Genomic DNA, 22,767 nt, shown 5'->3' with positions numbered 1-22,767 from the left:
TTTTTTGGTGGCCCTAATACTCCGTCGTATCTAATTAATAATAATCTAATGTGATAAATTTAAATAGATAAACAGCAATGTTCGTTTAATTAGAAATGTCAATAAAACTTGTTAACTTAGCGTTTTGTGCTGTCCGTTATCTGTCTGACATTGTGCCCTTGCGTATATTTAACATACCTCCATTATGGAAAAGAAAGCTGAGGTTATTCGCTTCCTTACCCTCAACCTTACCGAGGTAACTCACATGACCTGCTTTCCAGAATACCCCCTGCTTTGTGCGTGTTTGTGAATTAAAGAGTTTTTAAATTTAGTTTTAAATTAAAGAGTGTGTGTGTGAACTTTTAACTTTTTTTCTGGTCTTCAAATGCTTTCCAAACCCATAGGGACGATCTTAGTACACTAGTGGTGTCCCACTTACTTGTAAAAATAAATACAAATGTTATTTTTTAAATAATGGAGACCATTTCGGGAATCATAAATTTACAAGGTGGAAATGGATGGGTTAAGGTATTTTTACTACAACTAAATGTCACAGTGTGTAGCTTTCTACCCGCAAGACAACACAAGGGTTAAAGTTATCTTGACTTAAAGACTCACTCTAATAAAAATTGTGTTGTTGGTGTTTTTAACATGTTCTTGTAGCATTGCGTTGGAAACATATATAAACTAATTAAAACTAAATTAACATTTCTGAGTATTCTTTATTCAAATTATTGTGAATCAGGAGCAGACAAAAACATGCAGTTTGAAAAAGTTTGTAGAAGTGATTAAGGTGCCACAATTGACGGGCCACAAGCCCCTGGCTCCGCTCCATTCGGATGCATGGACTTGTAAACAAACAGATCCATGAAGGTTTTTGTTTTCCTCGTCTGAGCTGGGATCTGGATCAGAACTGTACGGCTGGATAGATCCGATATTGCTCGCCTATTGTGTTGCACCATAATGTTAGATTGAGGTTGTGAGGGGGTGTAAGCCAGCAAGGGAGAGTGTAAACAAAGGGATGATGGGAAAAGGAGACAGGCTTACTCTGCGCCAAAAGTCCCACCCTCAGAGGAGAATCTCTTTCGAACTAGAAAACAAAACAAGTTTTTTTAATTTTACCAAGAATCAGCATAATCAAAATTAAATGGGAAGACTTTTACAATAGACCTAAAGACGATCGAGTGGGACATTAAACACATCTCCTGTTTGCTTCATAAACCCAAAGACTTACATTTCATTTGTGTGTATTCTTTGTTCTGTCTTTTTGTATGTCTTGCTGTTTTTTCACGATTTTGGACTAAACTGACTAAAACCGAAGGTTGGTTCTCCAGGGGGGTATTCCAGAAAGCAGGTTATGCTAGTTACCACGGTAAGTTTGAGGCTACGGAAGCGGATAACCTCAGCTTCCGGTTCCAAAAACAGAGGAATGTTTCAGGGTATGCTTAGTTCCCATAGCAACTCATGCTCTGAACATAACCTGGTCTGGAGCAGGTTTAGTTGAAGGTTAGTTTGTTTTCAGAGAGGTGAAGCAGCATGGCGTGTCCATTTGAAGATGATTTAGTGGATGAAGAAGCTCTGATAATACTTTTTCCACCATGAGAGGGTGATCAGACCACATATGGATGTTGGAAAAATAAACTTTTTTACATTGATCTAACTTAATTATTTGCTACAGTTAAGATAAATAATGTTTTTGAGTTCAGTCACCCTGAAAATAACACGTAGTTATCAGACAGTTATTTTACTTTCATTTAAATTATCATAATTCAATTAAGTAGGTGTAACTTTGGTGCTGCTTTTAGATTGGCACCGCAAAGAATTGTGGGATATCATTCCCTTTGCCTTTCTAGGCGGATTTGGGTTTAATTGTGGGTTTTTGTCTAAATATGTTTAGTTGTTTAGCTGTTTTACTGTATTTTGTCTAGTTATTTTACTTTGTTATATTTAATTCTTTCTGCACCATGAGTGAGAGGAAGGGAGAGGATGATGAGTTTATTCGGCACCCCTAGAGCAATAGTATTGTATAAGAACTGGAGTAAAGGTCAGGGTCATGTTAATTAAATATTTGTTATATATTGTAAATCCACACTGTATCGCTGTGAAGACATGGGCCAACAGGAAATGATCTCACAGAGAGACCATCTGCCATAGAGTCCATCTGTCTTCACTGTGCAGCACAGGCAGGTACAGACCATATGACCACATTCATCAACAACATTAAGGGACACTACTGGGAACACTAATGTGCTTACTATGTTGACAATTGTATTTACTCTCTGGGTTTGATTAGTTTAATTAAGAGTCACAAACTAAAAACACAAAATAAAAACTTCAGACCACTTTTTATATTTTTTTCTGTTTTTCATTGTTTTTATTCAAAATGATTCAGCCTGTGTATTACATCACTTGATTTCAGCCTCCAGTTCTTTGTTGGCAGCTCATTAACTTCTCTTACAGTGACTACATTGCTCTTTTATCAACAGGATGTTTTGTTTTCTTTGCATGTTTGGCTGTTTCGTTCGATATTCTCGTGTTTTGACTCGTCTGACCACAGACACTCGCCCCACTCAAATCAATCTCGGTCCACAGGACACGGCAGTGCTCCTGGAGCATGTTCAAATATGGCTTCTGTTTTTGCACTCCAAAGGTCTAGTTTGAATCTGCAGACGGCATGAGTACTGGGTTAACAGACTGAATTTTCTCCAAGTACTCCCGGAACCTTTCAGTAATGTCAAGCCAAAACCATGGAGATTAGTAAAGGAGTGTTGTGTCTGAGAGTCAGAAACCAGACTTTGAGAACAAACACCCTAGAAGTAAGTCAACAATTCTAAAGATGTGGATTTCTAAGAAGAAAAATAAATCTGGCAATGGGGTAAGAAAGAGGGTCTTACCGAGAATTCTTATTTTAAGAAACATATTCTTGTCACTAGACACGTTTTCTTAAACTCAAATTATTTAGCTATTGAAAGACTTTTTTTTTTTGGTAAGATTAGTTTTCTTGCAAGAAAAAGAAAACATTTTTTGAAATGTCTTTTTGCTTTTTTAAGATCGAGTTTATGCATTGTAGTGCATCACAAAGAAGTCTTTGATTTGTACAGTGATTCCACCAGTTTCTTTAAATACTTTGCTGACTGACTGTATGCTCTGAACATGATGAGATCTGCCACAAAAACTACCTTTAGTCTGAAGAGTTCTGAAAACACATTGCACTGCTGAATAGCCCACACTCACTTTGGAAAGAGAAATGTTAAAATGGTTAAAATGTTAACCCTGTAAAGCATACAGCGGATAGAAATTTCTAATGATTTGGAATTAAGAAGTTTTCTAAACCCTCTGATGAAATAAATTTACATGAACATTTTGCAATATCATTTTTTATGAGACATATCAGTAATGATACGTTAGGTGATTTAGTATGTTTAGTATGCTCACAAAAATGTTAATTTCAGATGCAAAAATATTTACGTGTCCAGGAAAAAAGTTGCTTATTTACTCACAGTCTCAAGTTTACATTTTTAACAAGTTGTATGCAGAATGAGTTGTCAACACCTTTCGTATTCTTTTATTACTGTAAGTACATTAAAAAAAATAACGATGAGTTTTTCTCAAAAATAAGCAAAACTTTTCCCACCAAAAGTATTTACGAAGATTTCACGGAAGCAGCCATTTTGGAACGAGCAGGAAAAGCCCTTCTACTGCCCCTGGTGGAATGATAATGAACTACAAGGCAGAAAACGTGGTCCGAGTTGGAACGACTGGGGCTTAAGGAAAGTTTGGATCGTGCTAATGAGTTAGGGGTCTCAAAAACGTGTGTATCAAATATGATATAAATGGGGTTAAAAACCAGTAGTTATATTACATTTTTGATATAAGTTCACAAGTTTTCAGAATAGTGGAAGAAAAACAGAACTGAGACTGATGTGTACGGTATTTTACAACTTTATTAAAGCCAAGAAAATGAAACTTAAATCAGAGTTTCAAGGGGGAAAAAAAGATAGAAACTGAAGCGTGTCCTATAAATGGTTTGTCCCTCTTGTGATTGCGTAACTGTGGCTTTCTGGATCCGAACAGTAACGGAACTGGACTGAACTGTGCTACTGGTCAGGAGACGCAACAGTCCTTTAACTATGACCTGACTGGGCCTAAAGAAAATTAAATGTGTACATAGATATTTATACATGTTTCAGGAAAATTGGAATAAAGGAGACTTTGTTTGAAAGTGAAACTCCAACATAGATTCAAACAATAGTTCCAAACAAACCACAGCTTTGAAGAAATGTTACGTCCTCAGACAGGAAAGAAAGAAAGAAAAACAAAAGTGAAAGCTGCTTGGACTTTAACAACCAGGACTAGATCCTTGTGGATTTTGGCAAGCAGCACACCTGCAAAAGTCCAAAACTTAATCTGAATCCAGCTGAATTTAGCGGTTGGAGACGGCATAGTCACTGAGTAACATCCAAACGCTGAGAAAAGGACTGATGGAAGAAACAAAGATGAGAAAAACACAAAAGAAGACATTTCTAAAAGCAACATGACTTAAAAGCTAATAAATATGAATCCTACACAGTATATAACTGGCTAAAGCCATCATCTTCAAATAAAAACTCAAGCCATCAAATCCAGCGTCAGTCCACAGAACGTAAGTGGATAAATGCACTATGAAACTCCACCGGTTAAGACCGTTTTCTGAATCTCTCCTCACGTTGGCGTCAGTTTTCAGACATGGAGTCTGTCCATCCTTTAGTCACTAGGATTTGTGGCTGCTTGGACATTGTCTCTGATAATAAATGAATGAAATGATGAAGGAAACTCAGCATGGTGGTGAGCATGAAGACAGAGAAGCTCAGTGTGAGTCATCATGTCTATTTCAGCAAACCTTAAAACTCTCAAAAAGTTTATTTTGTTAATTACAAAACAGAGTATATTAAGCAGTATTACTAATATTAGTGCAATTATTTAAAAAAATGTGGTTGAGAAATAACAAAATTATAAAATTATCCCTCTTCCTGCTGTCTGTTGTGTGCGTCTGTCAAATGCTACAATCTGTTGACATAAACTAACACAGAACAGCGTTTAGCGCTCTGAGCTCTCAGCTGATGATAAAACTCATCCTGCGGTAGCCCAGGTATCAAAAACCAGACACGGCAAAGGATCCAACCCGTCTCCACTCTGCTGCCGGAACGTTTCAAACTCTAAAAAACATTCTCCTCCTCTCCGTGTTGTGTTTGCCCTCGTCTCCAGAGGGCGCTCTCGTGCAGTGAGAACGTTTTATTGAATGTCTTTATTTTTAAATCCATTTTTACATCCCCTACTCACGCACGCACGGGCACGGCGTGACACGGCGTGACACGGCGTGACACTGCGGGTCAGAGGGAGTCAGTGACACACCGACAGGTGCCTCACCACACACAGGTCGCTCAGCAGCTGCTTGATTCTCAGTTTGAGCTGCGGGAGGCGGGACAACGGGTCCGGAGGCTCCAGCTCGCCTGAGTGGTCCAACCACGACTCTAACACTGCAGAACACAGGAACATCTGTTCAAAATGATCTCCCTCACTGACAGAAACACTGTGGTTTTCAGGTGAACACGTAAAAAAACAACTGACTGTCAGACGGGTTTAAAGTGTTTCTGTGGATTTCTCATCGTGTTTTGCAGACAAAGACAGAACTGCTCTGGTGTGACTATGCAGACCTGGCTGTGTGTGTTTGTGTTACCATCCAGCTCTCGCTCTATCAGGTCCATCCTGGAGCTGATCTGCTGGTGAAGGAACTCGACGTGGTCCAGCAGGTTCAGCTGGCACTCGCTCACAGAGGCAGAGTGTGTGGGGGGTCCGATCTCCACATGTGGGAGGGCCTCCTGTTTGATGCTGAGGTTGTTGTTCACATATGAGTGTGTCGTGGTGTCACACAACTGCTGGGCGACATCTTCGGGGTTCGTTTCCTGCAGAAAGAATAATGTTCATGAAGGCTTTTGAAGAAGGGGATTTTTGTCCATCCATCCATTTTCGTATACAGCTGGGGCTGTCCAGGTTACTGTTGGACGAAGGTGGGAAACACAAGTTGCCAGCTATTGAACCCACTACGACGGCAGTGCTGAAATGAAGATCAACCAGTAAATTGAGAGCTTTGTTTTTTGGCTCAGCTCTCTCTTCTCCACAGACCGGTACAACGACTGCATAACAGCATCTGTTGCACCAAACTGCCTGTCGATGTCACACTCCGATCTTCCCTCACTTGTGAACAAGACCCTAAGATATCTAAACTTCTCCCTGGGGCAAGAGCTCTCCACCCACCCAGAGAGGGAAAACTACCTTTCTCTAGTCAAGAACAATGGCCTCAGACTGGACGGTGCTGACCATCCATGCTGGAGGTCCTGGCTCGATGACACCAACAGGACAACATCATCTGCAAAGAGCAGAGATGAAATCCTATGATCCCCAAACCAGACCCCTTCCAGTTCCTAGTTGGAGAAAATCTGTCCATAAAGACTATGAACAGAACCGGTGGTAAAGGGCAGCCCTGCCGGTGTCCAAGATGCACCGGGAACAGGTCAGACTTACTGCCGGCAGTAGTACTTTTATGTCCAAGCTCCTGCTCTGGACATACAGAGATCGGACAGCCCTCAGTAAGACTCCCCAGACTCCATACTCCCGAAGGACCCTCCACAGGACACCACAGGGGACGTAGTTGAACACCTTCTCCAAATCCACAAGACACATTTGGATTGGATGAGCGAACCTTCCAGCACCCTGTAGAGCAGGGATATCAAACTCAGGCCTTGAGGGCCAGTGTTCTACATGTTTTCTAACCAACCTGCTACTGAAGCTCCTTACTGGCTAAGTACACCTGATCCAGGTAATCAGCAGATAAGGCAGGATTTCTGGAAAACAAGCTGGAGGCTGGCCTTCGAGGCCTGGAGTTTGACACTACTGGCATAGAGGGTGTAGAGCTGGTCCACTGTTCAACGACCAGGATTCAACTGCACAGCTGTTCCTGAATGTGAGGTTGGAGTATTGGTTGAACTCTCTTACACGGTTAGGGCTTCAATAACTTAGATTTTGATTCCCAGAACAGACTTCCAGGTCCACACTGGCTTTTCCAGAACACAGAGGGACCATGTTGAGTTACTATCTCAGTTTGAACTCTTTTAAACTCACCCAAACAAATACCTATTATTTTGAATGCGACATAAACGCTGATCATAAAATGTTTACTTGCCGTTCTCATCCACTCATTTTCAGGCAACGTGGTCCAGAGAAAATCAGAGTCATTCGTTTCACCTGACAGGGTTAAATGTCATGTCTGACCCGGGTAACCTCCTTCACCATCCTCTGACTGTCCACAGGGGGACTTTATCAGATTAAATCTACAGATTTCCCTGACTGTCTGCACAAATTCAATATCCATGAAACAGCCTGGAGCAGTGTGAGTTTGAAACAGCCTTTAGAGTAACAGTGCAGACAATTTCAGCGAACAAGCTTCCTGTGAAAACTCACAGTCCTCTGTAACTTCAGCCTCTGAGAACAGCAGAATCAAAAATAGCTCCACCTTCAGCAGAAGCAGAATCAAACCGTTCATCAGTGGTTTCATGGCAACAGCTTTCTGCCACTTCAACTGATGTGTTGTGACTTTACACCAGACTTCTTTATCTTTTTTTCCTCACTGACAGACTTTTTTTTCTTATTCTGTGTGAAGCTCGTCATTTAACCCCCAGCCTGACTTTCAATAAAAATGTCTAATCAGCCAATGACATGGCAGCAACTAAGTGCATTTAGGCATGTAGACATGGTCAAGACAATCTGCTGCAGTTCAAACTGAGCATCAGAACAAAGAAGAAAGGTGGTTGAAGTGACTTTGAATGTGGCATGGTTGTAGGTGCCAAACAGGCTGGTCTAAGGATTTTAGAAACTGCTGATCTACTGGGATTTTCACCCACAACCACAACTGGAAAAGAGAAAATATCCAGTGAGTAGCAGTTCTGTGGGCAGAAATGCCTTGTTGATGCCAGAGGTCAGAGGAGAATGACTGGTTCCAGCTGATAGAAAGACAACAGGAAGTCAAAGAACCACTGGTTCCAACCGAGGTCTGCGGAAGAGCATCTCTGAACACACAACATGTCCAACCTGGAGATAGATGGTGTACAGAAGCAGGAAACCACACTGGGTGTCACTCCTGTCAGCTAAGAACAGGAAACTGAGGCTATAATTCACACTGACTCACCAAAACTGGACAATAGAAGATGGAAAAACATTGTCTGGTCTGATGAGTCTCCATTTCTGCTGCTACCTTCAGATGGTAGGGTCAGAACTTTGCGTCAACAACACGAAAGCATGGATCCATCCTGCCTTGTACCAACGGTTCAGGCTGGTAGTGTAATGGTGTGGTATTTTTTAATGGCACACTTTGGGCCCCCCCAATACCAACTGAGCATGGTTCCAACACCACAGAGTATTGTTGCTGACCACGTCCATCCCATAATGACCACAGTGGACCATCTACTGATGTCTACTTCCAGCAGGATAAGGCGCCATGTCATAAAGGTGGAATCATCTCAGACTGGTTTCTAGAACATGACAATGAGTTCACTGGACTCAAATGGCCTCCACAGTCACCAGATATCAATCCAACAGAGAACCTTTGGGATGTGGTGGAACGAGAGATTGGCATCATGGACGTTCAGCCAACAAATCTGCAGCAACTGTGTGATGTTGTCATGTCAATATGGACCAAACTCTCTGAGAAATGTTTCCAGTACCTTATTGAATCTATGACATCTAGGATTAAAGCAGTTCTGAAGGCAAAAGAGGTCCAACCTGGTACTAGCAAGGTGGACCTAATAAAGCTGCTGGTGTGTGTAAACAAGGGTTTGTTCTTCATCTCATTTTGAGCCTTCAGTTGCAGTCCTCTGCAGACATTACCGGGCCATCTTTAAATTCATTTTAAGCAAAGACATAGTGACATCTAGAATTCAGATTGAAGTTCTGGGTAGCGTTGTGGTCTCAGCCCTACCTTCTCGTCAGTGTCAGCCTCCTCCTTGACTGATGTTGTTCGTCTTTCCTCATTCTGCTCTTCTGCTTTTTCCCATGATGCTCCAGGTTTCTGGTAGCAGTGCTCGCTGCTGACGTAACACACAGGAGGTTGACCTTTGGGGCTGGACATGTGTCGTTCCACCTCTTCCTGTCTCCACGGCAACCTCCACAGCTGCAGGTCGGCCTGGGACGGGGAGCTGCGCAGACAGACATCCTAAGCGTGCGTCTGTGCAGACTCAAAGGGAAGGCTCTGATGGAGCTGCACTCACTGTAGCAGGCTGATCTTCAGCTGCAGCCCACTGAGGACCTGACTGATCTGATACGTGTGCGCCAGCAGATGGCGGGTGTGGGAAATCTTGGAGCCGTTGATCTGGGCGTAGTTCTCCTTTACACATGAGAGGCCAAACATATGACCTGAGATCAGCCAGTCAGTTTCAGAGAGGAAATGCTGAGCCCGCCTCCAACCTGCACGCCAACGGGATGAAAGAAAGCCGTCAGACAACCTCTGGACCCTCAATCAGCAACCTTTTCAGAAAAACGCAGCTGCGCCGATTAATTCAAAGGAAATGACTCCCATCTTTTTGGCAATACAAGAATCTGTGCATAAACGTTGTGACAAGTCGCACCTGCAGTCTGCCTGCAGTAGTAGCAGATGTAGTTGTGAGGAACATTGTCTTCATATAAACCCATGCAGGTGCCGTGCTGCCAGCAGAGACACGACTCACACTGCAAAGTCAAAGAGAAGGAAGGCCATTAGCATTTACTTTTCTCATTGTTTCTTCTTCCCTTTTCCAATGATGGCAGACTTATTTGGTGGAGTTTAGTTCATGCAGTCCTCTTTACCTTTGCAATGTGACAATTCAGATAACGTTCTTCTATCCTGCTTTCTTCTTGGTCTTCTATTTCTTTTTCGATCATTTTTCACCTCTCCTTCATAAACCTTGATTCCAACGTACAAGTTTCATCTTTTAACTTCATTCCTTTTTTGCGCGTCTCCTCTTTACCATTTGTCCTCTCCTCATTTGTTTCCCTGTCCCTCTGCACTTTTCCTTCTCTCTCTTTCCCTTTATATGCTTCTTTCTTTTATTAATTTCATCTACCTTTTTGCTCTCGTCTCTTTTTCTCACATGTCCTTCCGTTCCTTTGTTCCATCTAATGCCCGGTTTATTCATAGTGATCAGCCGTCACATCAATCGTGCGGTCTGAGGTCGGCCAGTTTCATTTGTGACCATCTGTGATAACTGCAACAAATTGTGAGTGGTGTTTATACTGTTCAAGCTTGATGCAACTGTGTCCAGCATTTCAGTTGTTTGGTATTTTATAAAACTTGTTTTTCTGAAGATGTCTATCCCCTCCAGTATTTAGAAGGCCGTAACAGTGGCCTTGTCTTCGAAACCCTTGGACATGGAACCAACGAGTTTGCTCCGCCATTTTGTTTTCTAATCTTTAGACATAAGTATAGGTTAAAGGGCACAATTCACACGTGACTGTACTATGGGTGTAAAATTCCAATTTCGGATGATGTCATCGGCTTGTGTCACAATTCACAGCAATTCCCTTCCGATGGCTTTCGATCCGAGCTGTTACAAACCACTATGTATTATAAAACCGGCCATTAGAAGTGGATATTTTCCAGGCCAGTATGAAAAGGATTTGTTATTAAACACCAAACACTAAATAGTGTGTCACATCATGTTGCCATTATTTTCTGAAGATGTTTTTCCTGAGAATGTGCTGGAAAACATCCAAACAGTAATATTCTTGCTGCAACAACACAATGCCGTCATGTTTTTTGGAATTTTCTCTATTTATTCTGAACATCCATCCATTCATCCATCCATCCATTCATCTTCCTCCGCTTATCCTGGACCGGGTCGCAGGGGCAGCAGTCTAAGCAGAGATGCCCAGACTTCCCTCGCCCCGGCCACTTCCTCCAGCTCCTCTGGGGGGACCCAGAGGCGTTCCCAGGCCAGCCGAGAGACGTAGTCTCTCCAGTGTGTCCTGGGTCTTTCCCGGGGCCTCCGCCCAGTGGGACACGCCCAGAACACCTCTCCAGGAGGCATCAGGACTAGATGCCCGAGCCACCTCAACTGGCTCCTGTCGATGTGGAGGAGAAGTGGTTCTACTCCGAGCTCTCCGCGGGTGACGGAGCTTCTCACCCTATCTGTGAGGGAGCGCCCAGCCAGCCTATAGAGGAAGCTCATTTCAGCCCCTTGTATCCGGGACGTTGTTCTTTCGGTTATGACCCAGAGCTCATGACCATAGGTGAGTATTGGAACGAAGATTGACCGGTAATTGAGAGCTTTGCTTTCTGGCTCAGCTCTCTCTCTACACTACGACGGACCGATACAGCGACCGCATAACTACGGACGCCGCTCCGATCTGCCTGTCAATCTCACGCTCCGGTCTTCTCACTCGTGAACAAGACCTCAAGATATTTAAACTCCTCCACCTGGGGCAGGGACACTCCACCCACCCAGAGATGGCAGACATGATGTTACATGATGTGCACGTAAACCTCAATTATACATCGACAGCAGTAGATAATGCAGCAGTACAAATAAACTAGTAACTGAGTTTAGAGTGCAGCTGCTCCTTCATCAAGAGCCTTGCAGGTTTGGACAGATTAAATCCCAGATTCACTTTTATTAAGGCAGGGCTCCAGACTGCGAGCAATTGGTCGCATTTTGCGACCAAAATTTGAGAGTGTGCGACTGAATTTTACATCCAGTCGCACATGTGCGACCAGTAAATTTGCCTCCCCCACCCTACGTATTTTTTTATACATTAAACGTGGAAGGGGCACGTCAATGATCAATGAAATAATCAATGAGACGCGAGCGCACACGCACGCAGGCAGACACACACACTCGCGCACATACTCATGAAACGCGAGCACACACTCGCGTGATGCCTGTGTGTGAGGCGGCCACTGCGTGTGAGAAGAATAAGTCACTGTGAGTGGCTAAAATGCGTGTAGGGGGAGGGGCCTAGAGCTGACCAACCAATCACAGTGGGGTATATGACTCTTGGGGGCGTGACAATGACAGGGTTTGAAAGCAGGACACCCGACAGCCCCCTCCCTCCCCGGACCACATGAAGGAGTTCCTTACTTTCCTTTAGAACGTATCTTTTCGCTCGTAATTTTCTAAATACATGCAGTCCGTGCTGAACTTTTCTCTGGGCCGCACAGAACCGGAGGAAGGTTTAGGTTTTGGTTACGGTTACGGCGGCGCATCAAACGGGTTACGGCAACACACCGTCCCGCGGGAGTCGGGTCAGCTGAGGAGAATATGTCCCACGCCTACATGCGTGACAGCTAACGGGGCTTGAACTTTAAACACGCTCGAGCAAAAACAACATTAGTTTTAGACACACTGAAAATACGTGAGGAAAATGCAAGATAGGCGTGTTTGAGATGAACCGGCACCTCGCCTGGATCGTGTGGGGGGGGGGGGGGGGGGGCTGTGAGATGAAAGCGAATCTGCAGCAAGACTGAAGGAAAACAGGAAATCGGAGTTGTCCTTAACATTCTTTTTAGTTTTAATATTCTTCTCCCCCTTAGTATGATCTGTGTTATTATATATTTTATGATTATTTAAGGTTTTGTAATGTATGTAGCCTTTTTTAATGAATTGGAATTTTAAATTATTTTGATTAATCCATCCACTACAAAAACCATCAGGACACATGTCCCATAATGCATTGTTTTGTAGCCTGTAGGGCAGCTTTCAGTCAGTTCAGTTTCCAGCTGTGTCCGGGTAGGTTTGCCCCTTGCTCCCACCCCTTTCTCCTGAAATTTTTGTGATGATTGACAGTTAATGTTGGAGCAAAAACAAAAATATATGTCACACACCAGGTGATCTGCGCAGCGTTGAGTTCACCTGGGTGATCTCAAACACACTTATTGTGCATCTTGGCTGCACCTATTTGGTGTCACCAAGATAAATTTCCATCAGTTTTCTTAACTATTTGTACTGTCATGACAGTGATGGTACTGTCAGTTTACCTTCTTGTTGCATCTTCAAAAGTGCAGATTAAAATGTGACACTGAATTTGAAACAGCACATTGTAATTTCTGCATCTATTATTAAAGTATTTATTAGTAATACAGTGGAAATTAGTAGATTTGGTTAGAATTTTGATTTACGGTATGCGCCCCTAAATTTTCTGGTTGTGCCCCTAAAATTTTCAGTTAGGGGCCACTGTGCTCCTAGTGAAAAAAGTTAGTCTGGAGCCCTGTAAGGTTTATGTTTTAGAGGCATTCACATTGATTAACAATATGAATCATTTAGGCATGAAAACATGTCAGAAATGAACACCTTAAAAAAGAAGGTTTTAAGGTTGAAATATCTCGATTGACAAAACAGTGAATCTGCTGCTGCTGGAAGACGACAATAAAATGATCTTGGTGGAAGTAAGCGGTTCAGAGTTTACTTGTAGAAGATCTAAAGATCTACGCTAAAGATACAAGGTGTGCGTTTGTGTGTTATACCTGAATCATGAAGTCGTTTTCTTCATCCACCTCACACACACATCTCACCACCTCACAGTCATCTGTTTCCATGGAAGCCGGCCAAAAGGGCGTGTCCTCCCCGCTCTCCGCCGTCAGGGTCGACCAGTCGCTGCCTTCGTCCACTGAAAGAAGGAAACTACATTTCTAACAAATCCCCCGATTCAGTGATTTATGTTTGCGTGAGTTCCCACCCAGAGTGTGAGACAGCTTCAGAGTGATGGGAGGCCTGTCTGTGCAGTCATCATCACTGCTGCCGTATCCTGATGAGAAGAAAAAACAGAGAACTTTGTGAGAAATCTGGGACACTACGAGGAGAAAGGAGAAGATTTTCTCTGGTCAAATTTCTTCTTTCCCATCCGTCCAGGTCAGGGGTCCAAGACAATACTTTAAATCTGAAAAATGTACATTCAGAAGAGTGAGGGGGCTGCAGATGTAGAAAACACAGCCAGAAATCAGTCTGGACCAATGAGCCACCTTTACTTCCTTCATGACGCAGGTTTGAACACTAAAGCAGACCAATTTTTGTATGAACATCTTTTTTTTATTTATAAATTGTTCCACCAATAAAGCACTTCATATTAGAACCAGGACCAGTCTAGTCGATGTCATCCATTCAGCACATATTTGACAAAGTGGATGCACTGAAGTTACAAAGGAAATGCTGCCACTCTGATACAAATGGATAAATGTCTGAATTTATCACAATAATAAACACAGGATATAAAGCTGGAGCTGACAGAAAACCTCCATTTTCTCTTCAAATCAGTCCAAATCAACTCTTGGGGTCACATGAGCACATCTATCATACGTACACAGTTGGCACGCTGTCTCTTACCAGGCAGGCTCTTCCTCTTCTTCTTCTTCTTTTTCTTTCTTAGTTTTACTTTTAGGAAGTGCTTCCTCTCCTTCCGGTCCTGTCCTCCTGTTTTCTCCTTCTTCATCTCTGTCAGCAGAAGCCATGATCTTTAATTGGGTCCTCTTTGGCCCCTCAGAGATTGCTGTGGTCTCTATTCATTAGAATAGATACTGTGGCTGACTGTAGGTGAATGCTGGCTCACCGTTTCCCAAGATGCTTTGCTCTGTATCATCCCGATAACAGCTACTGCTCTGGTTCTCCATTCTCCTGCTGGACACAAAGTCGCCCCCCTCAGAAGAGGAGCGCTTCCTCCTATGACAATGAAATGGATCCGGTGAGTGTTGGATGTTCTGTCAGTAAGTCAGCTCCTCCTGTGGGACCTGCACCGACCTCGCCGCCTCTGGAGCGCCGCTGCCTCCGTCCAGCTGCTGGTCAGAGTGGTAATACTTGATGTGGTAGTGCAGAAGACTCGCCTTCCGGAACGACTTGGAGCAGCCGGCAGACGGACACTTGAAGGGGTTGTGGTCCAGCTCAATAGAGAGGATCGGCGGGGGCTGGTTCTTAATGACCCGGTACACTGAAAGAACCAAACAATTCTTTTACGGAACCATCGTTAGCATGGGAGAGAAATTCAGAATTCATCTCATTTTGACTTCTGTAAATAAAAGAAATCCTCTCTGTCCACAAATAAGAGCAGAAAGCCTTTTCACATCCTCAGACCACAGAAGAATGGACAGATACGGTTAGAAAAACTCAGGATTTTCAGAACAAAATGCAAACCTAGAATGCAAAAAAAAGGGTTTATTAACAATTATAAAACCGATTTGGAAGCAGTTTGTTGAACTAAAAAGAAGTATTTGTTGTTATCAATGTTTTGAACATTTTAGATGAAATAAAAGTGTATTTTTTATTCTACCTGTGAAACCAGAGAGAGAGAGTTTGTACGGTATTTCAAGATGAAACAGTTTCAAAGTATCAGATGTGTGAATAGAGCAGCAGTGTTTATGTGGACTCACGGGGCTCTCTGCTGAACTTGTGTGTGGTGGGTAAGTGAGCCTGACGCTCCAACAGGACATCTGAGGAACAAAGAGGGAAGGAAAAGCTCACAACGTGCTTCAACTGACGTACACGTGTCAAGAGCAGAGTGTGGACAGTTTAACTGAGCTCCTCTGATGCAGAACGTGATGTTCTATCTCGGGCGTCTGCATCCATCTGAAGGGCCGCAGAAACACGGGAAACAGGCTCCACGCGCCAAAATAAACCTCTGCTGCACTTTCAACTTTAAATCTTCTGAGAACATGACGTAAAAAACAGAAATACCACCGAGAACTTCAGTAAATGTTGCTTGTTTTATGCTGTAAAGTGGGACTGATGGTAACCCTTGTGCTATCCTAGGCACTTTAATGTTGGGAGTTGGGTCATCTAGACCCACTAGACAGAGCTCTGAACCTTTGTTCTTCAATGATTTGTGATCTTCACTGGTGTCCATGGATTACATGAAATCTTTCCACCTTTATCCACCTTTGTCATGGTAGGGAGAACACGTCAAAGTAAGGGTGGGGTCATCTAAGATAGCACAAGGGCTAGGAAGGCGCTGAAGGAAGCGAACCAGCAACCCTCCAGTCCCACACCAGCAGCAACCACCTTGTAAATAAACATGAAGCATTCTTCAGAGTGAAGGCTCTGGTCCCCATGACCGCTGGATGCAAAAAGACTTAGATTTTAAACTTTCTATTTAAACACATTTATAAAATTGCTTGAATAAGATAAAACTATCTAATCTAAATAAGTATGACTACTCATCAGTTGGAGTAATACCAAGATCAAACCACTAAATGTATAAGTGATCTTCCTCTAGTTTTTATTCTCTTGTGCTCATTCTCACAAATGTTATACATGCTAAATAACTGGACTATAAGGAAAGAACAGGAATTATTATTCAAAGGAAGCTGATTTTTAAGTTTCAAAACATAGAAGGCGATAAATTGTGAAATCTTCATGCCACTCTAGTGACGTTGCTTCATTTATACAGTTCACTTCACATTGTGTTTGTGCAAATAGGACAGTTTTCTCAATAATAAAGGCGAGAATCTGACAGATTTCTGGTGGAGAAATGGTTTACCTGGGTTGATGTGGGCGGGGTTAGGAGGATCTGACGGGTTGGAGTCAGCTGTGATCAACTCAGCCTTAACGTCGCTGCCTCTGCCTGAAAGAGAAGCTGTGCTTCAGCTGCGTAAACAACGCTGTGGGCTTAGACGTCAGCTGACTTACCATCGTCCGGTTTTTTCTTTGGAGGTGGATCAGAGTATGGGGGAGGGGTGTCCTGCTCCCGTTTTCCCCCTTCAGCTTCGTCTGTCCCCTCGAATTCCATTTTCTCCTGAGCCCCCTCATCTCCTTTAGTCTGCTCTTCCTCTCCTGATCCTTTGCCTTTTACCTCGCCATCTTCCTCGCTTTCTCCTTCCTCCCATCCCTCGCTTCCCACAGCATTTCTCTCCGCCCGCGGCTTCTGAAACACAAACGGAGACAAAAACTCGAAACCTGATGAACGGCGTCCGTTGAGGACCGAGGGGAGAGCAGCATCTCTTACTCTCTGGAAAGGCTTGACCTTGGCGGGCTTCACGGTCCGAACCACGCCGTCGTAGAATCGCACAGTGTAGGACTCTGAGACGCAAAACAACACACAGAATTGATTTTTTGTAACAGATCAAATCAAACTTTATTTATAAAAACGGGCTTCTAGAAGCGCGGCTCGAAGTGCTTTAACATTTAGAACAAAAAAACAAAAAACACACAATAGTGCAATAAAAACCAATCCCACCCTTCCCTTCCTTAACACATATGACCCATGACCCCACACACAAAGAATACTAATAAAAGTAACTACTAAAAGAAATGTAAGGCTTGGCTCTGCTGTGAGGAAACCATATTTGGGAATCTCTTCATCCCAGGAGCCAGCTCGACCGTAGGAACATCGGCACAGTGCCCACCCAGACCGGGATGACAAAGGGGGGGTCCACTTCACAGCCGTGAGGCTGCAATGTTAAACTCCAGCTGCCCCAGCAAGGGGCAACAACCTCTGACCAAGCCCTGGCAGAAAAGATCCCCACAAGAAACACTGGGACTAAAATCATGTTGAGATGCTAAAATTAAAAGACACAAGATGTATGTAAAAACATAGAATTGAGAATAAGATTAAGTGGCCCAAGACCATCAAAACATTTAAAAACGACAAAAAGAGTCTTAAAATCCATTCTGAAACGCACAGGGAGCCAATGCAGCGTTTTAAAACCGGTGTAGTGTGTTTCCGCCCTCTGGTCCTCGTCAGAACTTGTGCTGTAGAAGTTGTAAATTTGAAAGAGATGTTTTGGGTAAACCAGAGAGCAGGGCATTACAATAATCTAAACGACTAAAATAGAAGCATCAGCACTTCTGTGCAGATGATAAAATCCTGTCTTAAGGACCCTTTTAATGAGTGGAATAATATTTAGCTCAGTATACCCAGGTTTCTCACACAGTTTAAATTTCTGAAGATGTGGTCAAATCATCTCTTTCTTGTCTTCAGAACCGATGATTAATATTTCAGTTTTGTTCTGGTTGAGCTGTAGGAGGTTTTCTGCCATCCATGACTTTATATCTAAGATACAGTTTAAAAGAGTGTTAACAAGTTCAAGGTCATCAGGAGACACGGCGATGTAAAGCTGTGTATCATCAGCATAGCTGTGAAAGTCAACGCCGTGTCTCCTGATGACATCCCCAAGAGGCCACATATACAAGTTAAAAAGTACTGGACCTAAAATCGACCCTTGGGGAACCCCACAACGTCTTTCATGGATTCTTGAAGAGCACGTATCCATACTTACATAAAAGTATCGATCTGTAAGGTAAAACCACTAAAGAACATTTCCAGAGAGGCCCACTAGACTCCTCAGTCTGTCTAATAGAATCTGGTGATCTACTGTATCAAAAGCTTCACGAAGATCCAGTAGCACCAGAACAGAAAGTTTCTGTGAGTCAAAATTTATTGTAAGATAATTGACGATCTTTAAAAGAGCTGGGAGTAAGAGAGCCAACAGCTCACCATCCTTGTTGACCCGCAGAATCTTAGCCGGGTAGAAGCGACAGTCGGTCCAACAGGCCAGAACCTTTGTCCCTGTGACAAACATCTGACGCCAAACAGAAGCAGAATCAGACAAAAACATTTCACTTCAAGTAGTCTTTTTCGTCTCAACAGTGAGAAAAGCTTCCAAAGAGGATTTGAATGAGCAGGCTTGCAGTGGAGTTGGTGAGGATGTGCTGTGTGTGTCGTGTACCGGTGTGGACTGCAGCGGACTCAGGCCCTGCCGCCTCAGGCTGACTCGCTCCAGCGGACGCAGGTACGGCGAGTTCCACTGAAACCATTCGTTGTGCCGCCGGCTCCACTGTCGGTAGTGGATCAGAACCTGCTCCTTCTCGTAGTCGATCCTCTCGATGGTGGCCGGGTACCTGAACGGAGCAAACGCAAGAGCCCGGTTCTGAACACCTTTCAACTACAAATGAACAAATGCTGATCAGCACTGCTTCACACCGCTGAGTGTATTATATTACTGTGAAGCGTTTGAATTTAGAATTCAGGGAGAGACGGGGAAGTCTCAAGATTTCATCCATTCAACAAGGATCATACCTGCTACAATGCCAAACCATGAACAAACGTCAACTAATGAATCAATGAAGAACATTCATCATTCGTGTGTGTGGTCAGGCTGTTACTTTAAAGCATTGACTGTATATGAGAACTGGACTGAGCGAGCGTGAAGTCACCATAGAAAATGGTGACTTCACAGACTGAGAAAGCCCTCCTTCCTGGCGTTCCAAATAGGAAGGGGCCGGATTACCGGCCCCTTCCTATTTGGAACGCCAGGAAGGAGGGCTCTCTCAGTCCGGTTCTCATATACGGTCAATGATTTAAACTGTGGTGTGACACGCAACATTTACTGTTTTAATCTCTCTCTTCATAGCAGGAAACACTCAACAAACTGCCATCAGTGCTGCTTAAAGTTTTATTTAATGGCTTTCTAGTTCCCCAATAAAGATCACCCCTCCAGTTTAGAGAGTGACTACAAAAAAAGCACAAAAGGACTCAATTCTCCTACTTCCAATTAAAACGTTTTTCTTCAGGGACTTTATAAATCCATGTTTAAAAAAAAAAACATGGATCAATGACAACCATGTTGTCATTAACATGGTTAAAGCTTTGACCGGGTCAGAAGCCGTCACAACATGACGGTCTCTCCTGTCTCGGCAGCTGAAAGTCGTAGGGGTCGTGGTGGCTCCTCCCACAAGTCTCCTACTTGCACGGTCGCTCAGTTGAGACGGGCGGCGTGAACTACCAGATTCACACATGTGCCACATTCCTTCCATTTCTCAGAGATTGATTTCAATGAACTCCGAACTCTGGAAATGTTTTTGTATCCATCCGCTGACTTGTGCCTTTCTCTGAGTTGTTTGGAGGGTTCCTCTGTCTTCATGGAGCAATGGTAGCCAGGAATACCGCTCCACCAGTATCTGGACCCTTCGTAGACTGGTGCTTTATAACTCAGCCACTTGGGATACACCCAGACTATTGGCACTAATTGGAAGGACTTGAATTGAATCAGACCATTAAATTTAAATGGGGCGAATAATCACGTAAACAATTATATTTCATTTCGTATTTTTGTTTCATTTACATTACTTTGTAGAAATCTGTTTTCACATTGACATTGGAGGTTTTTTTCTGGTAAATTTTTGTGTGAGGAAAGACAAATTTTATTAACCATGAGTGACTTTTGAAAGAAACAAATTTGTCTTTTTATCCAAGGGGTTGAATACTTTTGCAAGGCAGTGTAGTTTCTGCAGTGCGGCCGGAGTTCATTAAAAATTCACCTCTGACTAGTACGTGGGATTGTTAGTGTAAGCCCCCATCCACTTCCCATCATCCATCTGTTTACACAGTCTCCATCCTACACACCCCCAACCTAACATTAGTGGACCAACAAAAATGGCAGCAATATCAGAGCTATCCAGTCATCCAGTTTAGATCCAGAGTCCATCTCAGACGAGGAAAACAAAGACGTTCATGGATCTATTTGTCTGACAGTGGATGATCAGAATGGAGCAGAGCAGGGAGACTGTGGCCTTCTAACTGTAGCAGGTGTGTCACAGCTACAGCCGTCTTCAAACAGCATTTCTTTTCCTTTTTTCACTACGACTTCAATAAAGAAAAACCCCAAAATGCAATTTTAGTCTAAATTTTCCTTATTTATGTTGTCTATCATGGTAGAAATGCTACAAGATCATTTCAAAAACACCCAGAACACAATTTGGATCGGAGTGGGTCGTTAAGAGAGGAGAACACTGGGCAGTAATCAGTCAGACTGGGGTCAGAACAGCCCTGGTCTGGTCACCTGGAGCGGATGTCTGTTGTAAGACCCAAAGCAGCCAGTGAGTCCAGGAAAACCACTGATAATGTGTCTATGGCTGCGTATCAGCAGATGTCTTTCAATCATTTAATCAGCTTTTTCATTTGCTGCTAATAACCTGGAAAGTAAGATTGCAAACGTTTTAAAGTTGTGAAATGAACTTTAAAGGTTGAATTCATATGCAATAAGGTTTTAGACTGATGTGCACAAATCTGACCCTTCTTTTAGTATTTTTTGCTGAAAAAGGGTAAACTCTTAGCTGCTTTGTCAGTTTACCAACTCTTCCGAAAGAGGTACAGAAAATGTGTTATAGAACAGAGATTTCATTTCAAAGTGCCTTGTGTGTCATGCAGACCATTTCTTGTGTGGATCCCGGGCCTCCAGCTGAGCTCCAACCTCAAATTTAATTCCAGACCTGTCTGGAGGAGTCTTCATCTGTCAAAAACAAAGAATAATCTATCATTTTGTTCAGTAAACAACTTACCGTAGTTATGTATCTTTGAGCATCACCATTCACCTGAGTTTATTTCACCTCCACATATGCAGATTCCCTTACAAAAATACTCAACATTTTTACTGAGTTTTGCTTTAAAATAGGATTTTTTTATATATATAATACAAGATAAAATGATAATGTGTGTTTTTGATTCTAAACTAACGGAACGTGGTAATACAACAAGTATATTTTAACAGGATACACTGTTATTTAGCATTTTTCTACATGAGCAGCCTTTGACAAAATACAGAAAAGTCATTCTGTTGAAGTATTTTGACATGTCAGCACATGTCGTGAGCCTCTTCTTTAGCAGCAGCTGATTGGTCAATCTGGCTGGACAGGGGTCTTTTTGATTGGTTATATTTGCTGTCAGATAAAACGATGCCCCGCCCCCAACTTAGCTTAAAGGTTTGACAGCAGCTACAATGCTAATGCGCTCTGATCTAGCTTAAAACAGCTACAAAGTCGATGCACTGACCAAACGTTTGTAAACTACGTCACAGCATGAAACCGCACAACTGAATGTCTCCGTTTCCTCGGTAAAGCAATGCAAGAAAACCCAGTCTAACTGAATGGGAATAGATGAGCTAGCACAGCTAACTGTTAGCCTGAGCTGAGGTGAAAGACAGCTCAGTGCAAAAAGATTCGGTGACAGCTGCTCGCTGTTCCATGCTTATGCCGACCGGTCAGTTGTTCTGGAAGCGAAAGCTGTCATAAAGCTTACTCATCTTCAAGATTAATAAAATAAGCGCTAAATATTCAAAAGCGGCATTAAATTTTGTTTACCTCTGTGGTTACTTGTGAGCTGCACTCTTTATACTGAGTGATTGCACGGCGCATGCGCGACTCAAGATGCTCAGCTGTCCTGAAGCGTCACTGGACTTCCTCTTTGAGACGAAACCACCGTGGACCGAGCTAATATGGAGTTACGATTACACATTCATATTCACTATAAATCTTATAAATCTTTAGCTTGGTGTAACGTTACATTAAATATTAACATGCTACTGCCGTATTTTTATTGTACAATTTCCAACGTAGTTTAATTTGCGCCTAATAACTTTATGTTTAATAGTTTTAATCTTAATATAATTTACATTTTTTAATTTTTAGTTTTTTTTTAATAACTTGACAGTTACTAAAAATTAAACTCTGTTTTTATGTGGAAAAGTAAAAAAGTTGCGTTACTCTCATGTCCCTTAGATGGAACACCACACAACCTGGTTCTGAGTAAGATTTGGTAAATGGTAAAATGGTAAATGGTGTATACTTATAAAGCGCTTTCTACCTTCTTACGAAGGCCCAAAGCGCTTTACAGTCACAGTCCCATTCACCCATGCACACACACATTCACACACACGTTCACACACTGATGCACTGATGAAACATTTGCATAATTATTATTATGGTTTAGAAAATACATCCTGTTTGGTATTGTTGATTACAATAATGA

General features: G+C 42.7%; 1 protein-coding gene across 2 annotated transcripts; it reads right to left on the bottom strand.

The window, feature by feature from the left end:
• Window positions 1-3,904: 3,904 nt before the first annotated feature.
• LOC101166535 (PHD finger protein 20) lies at window positions 3,905-22,197 on the bottom strand. 2 transcript variants are annotated; one of them, XM_011472932.3, is made up of 18 exons: window positions 22,101-22,197; window positions 21,174-21,253; window positions 18,692-18,863; window positions 18,460-18,544; window positions 16,969-17,042; window positions 16,653-16,887; window positions 16,504-16,587; window positions 15,398-15,457; window positions 14,772-14,958; window positions 14,584-14,693; window positions 14,361-14,468; window positions 13,717-13,785; window positions 13,505-13,647; window positions 9,636-9,735; window positions 9,279-9,474; window positions 8,990-9,206; window positions 5,696-5,921; window positions 3,905-5,495 (listed from the first exon to the last, which is right to left on the bottom strand). In XM_011472932.3, exons 1-18 carry the CDS (start codon window positions 22,152-22,154, stop codon window positions 5,359-5,361), a joined length of 2,337 nt encoding a protein of 778 aa, XP_011471234.1. In that variant the 5' UTR covers window positions 22,155-22,197; the 3' UTR covers window positions 3,905-5,358. The 2 variants fall into 2 exon arrangements, with proteins under 2 accessions (XP_011471234.1, XP_011471233.1); XM_011472931.3 differs by having other exon boundaries at window positions 5,380-5,495; window positions 5,673-5,921.
• Window positions 22,198-22,767: the final 570 nt, after the last annotated feature.

The sequence above is a fragment of the Oryzias latipes genome, chromosome 7 (genome assembly GCF_002234675.1).
Source record: "Oryzias latipes chromosome 7, ASM223467v1".
In the NCBI taxonomy this organism is placed as follows: Eukaryota; Metazoa; Chordata; class Actinopteri; order Beloniformes; family Adrianichthyidae; genus Oryzias; species Oryzias latipes.
Note: the sequence above shows the minus strand (reverse complement) of the source record. Positions and strands in the feature narration are given on the sequence as shown.

Bases quoted from the DNA above. Each gene is read 5' to 3' on its own strand.
- LOC101166535 (XM_011472932.3), bottom strand. From the start codon at position 22,154: ATGCGCCGTGCAATCACTCAGTATAAAGAGTGCAGCTCACAAGTAACC. The intron at 13,648-13,716 runs GTGGGAACTCAC...TCCTTCTTTCAG, and splicing joins GAAGCTGTCTCACACTCTGG to TGGACGAAGGCAGCGACTGG. The intron at 9,736-13,504 runs GTATAACACACA...TTGACTTTGCAG, and splicing joins AAAACGACTTCATGATTCAG to TGTGAGTCGTGTCTCTGCTG.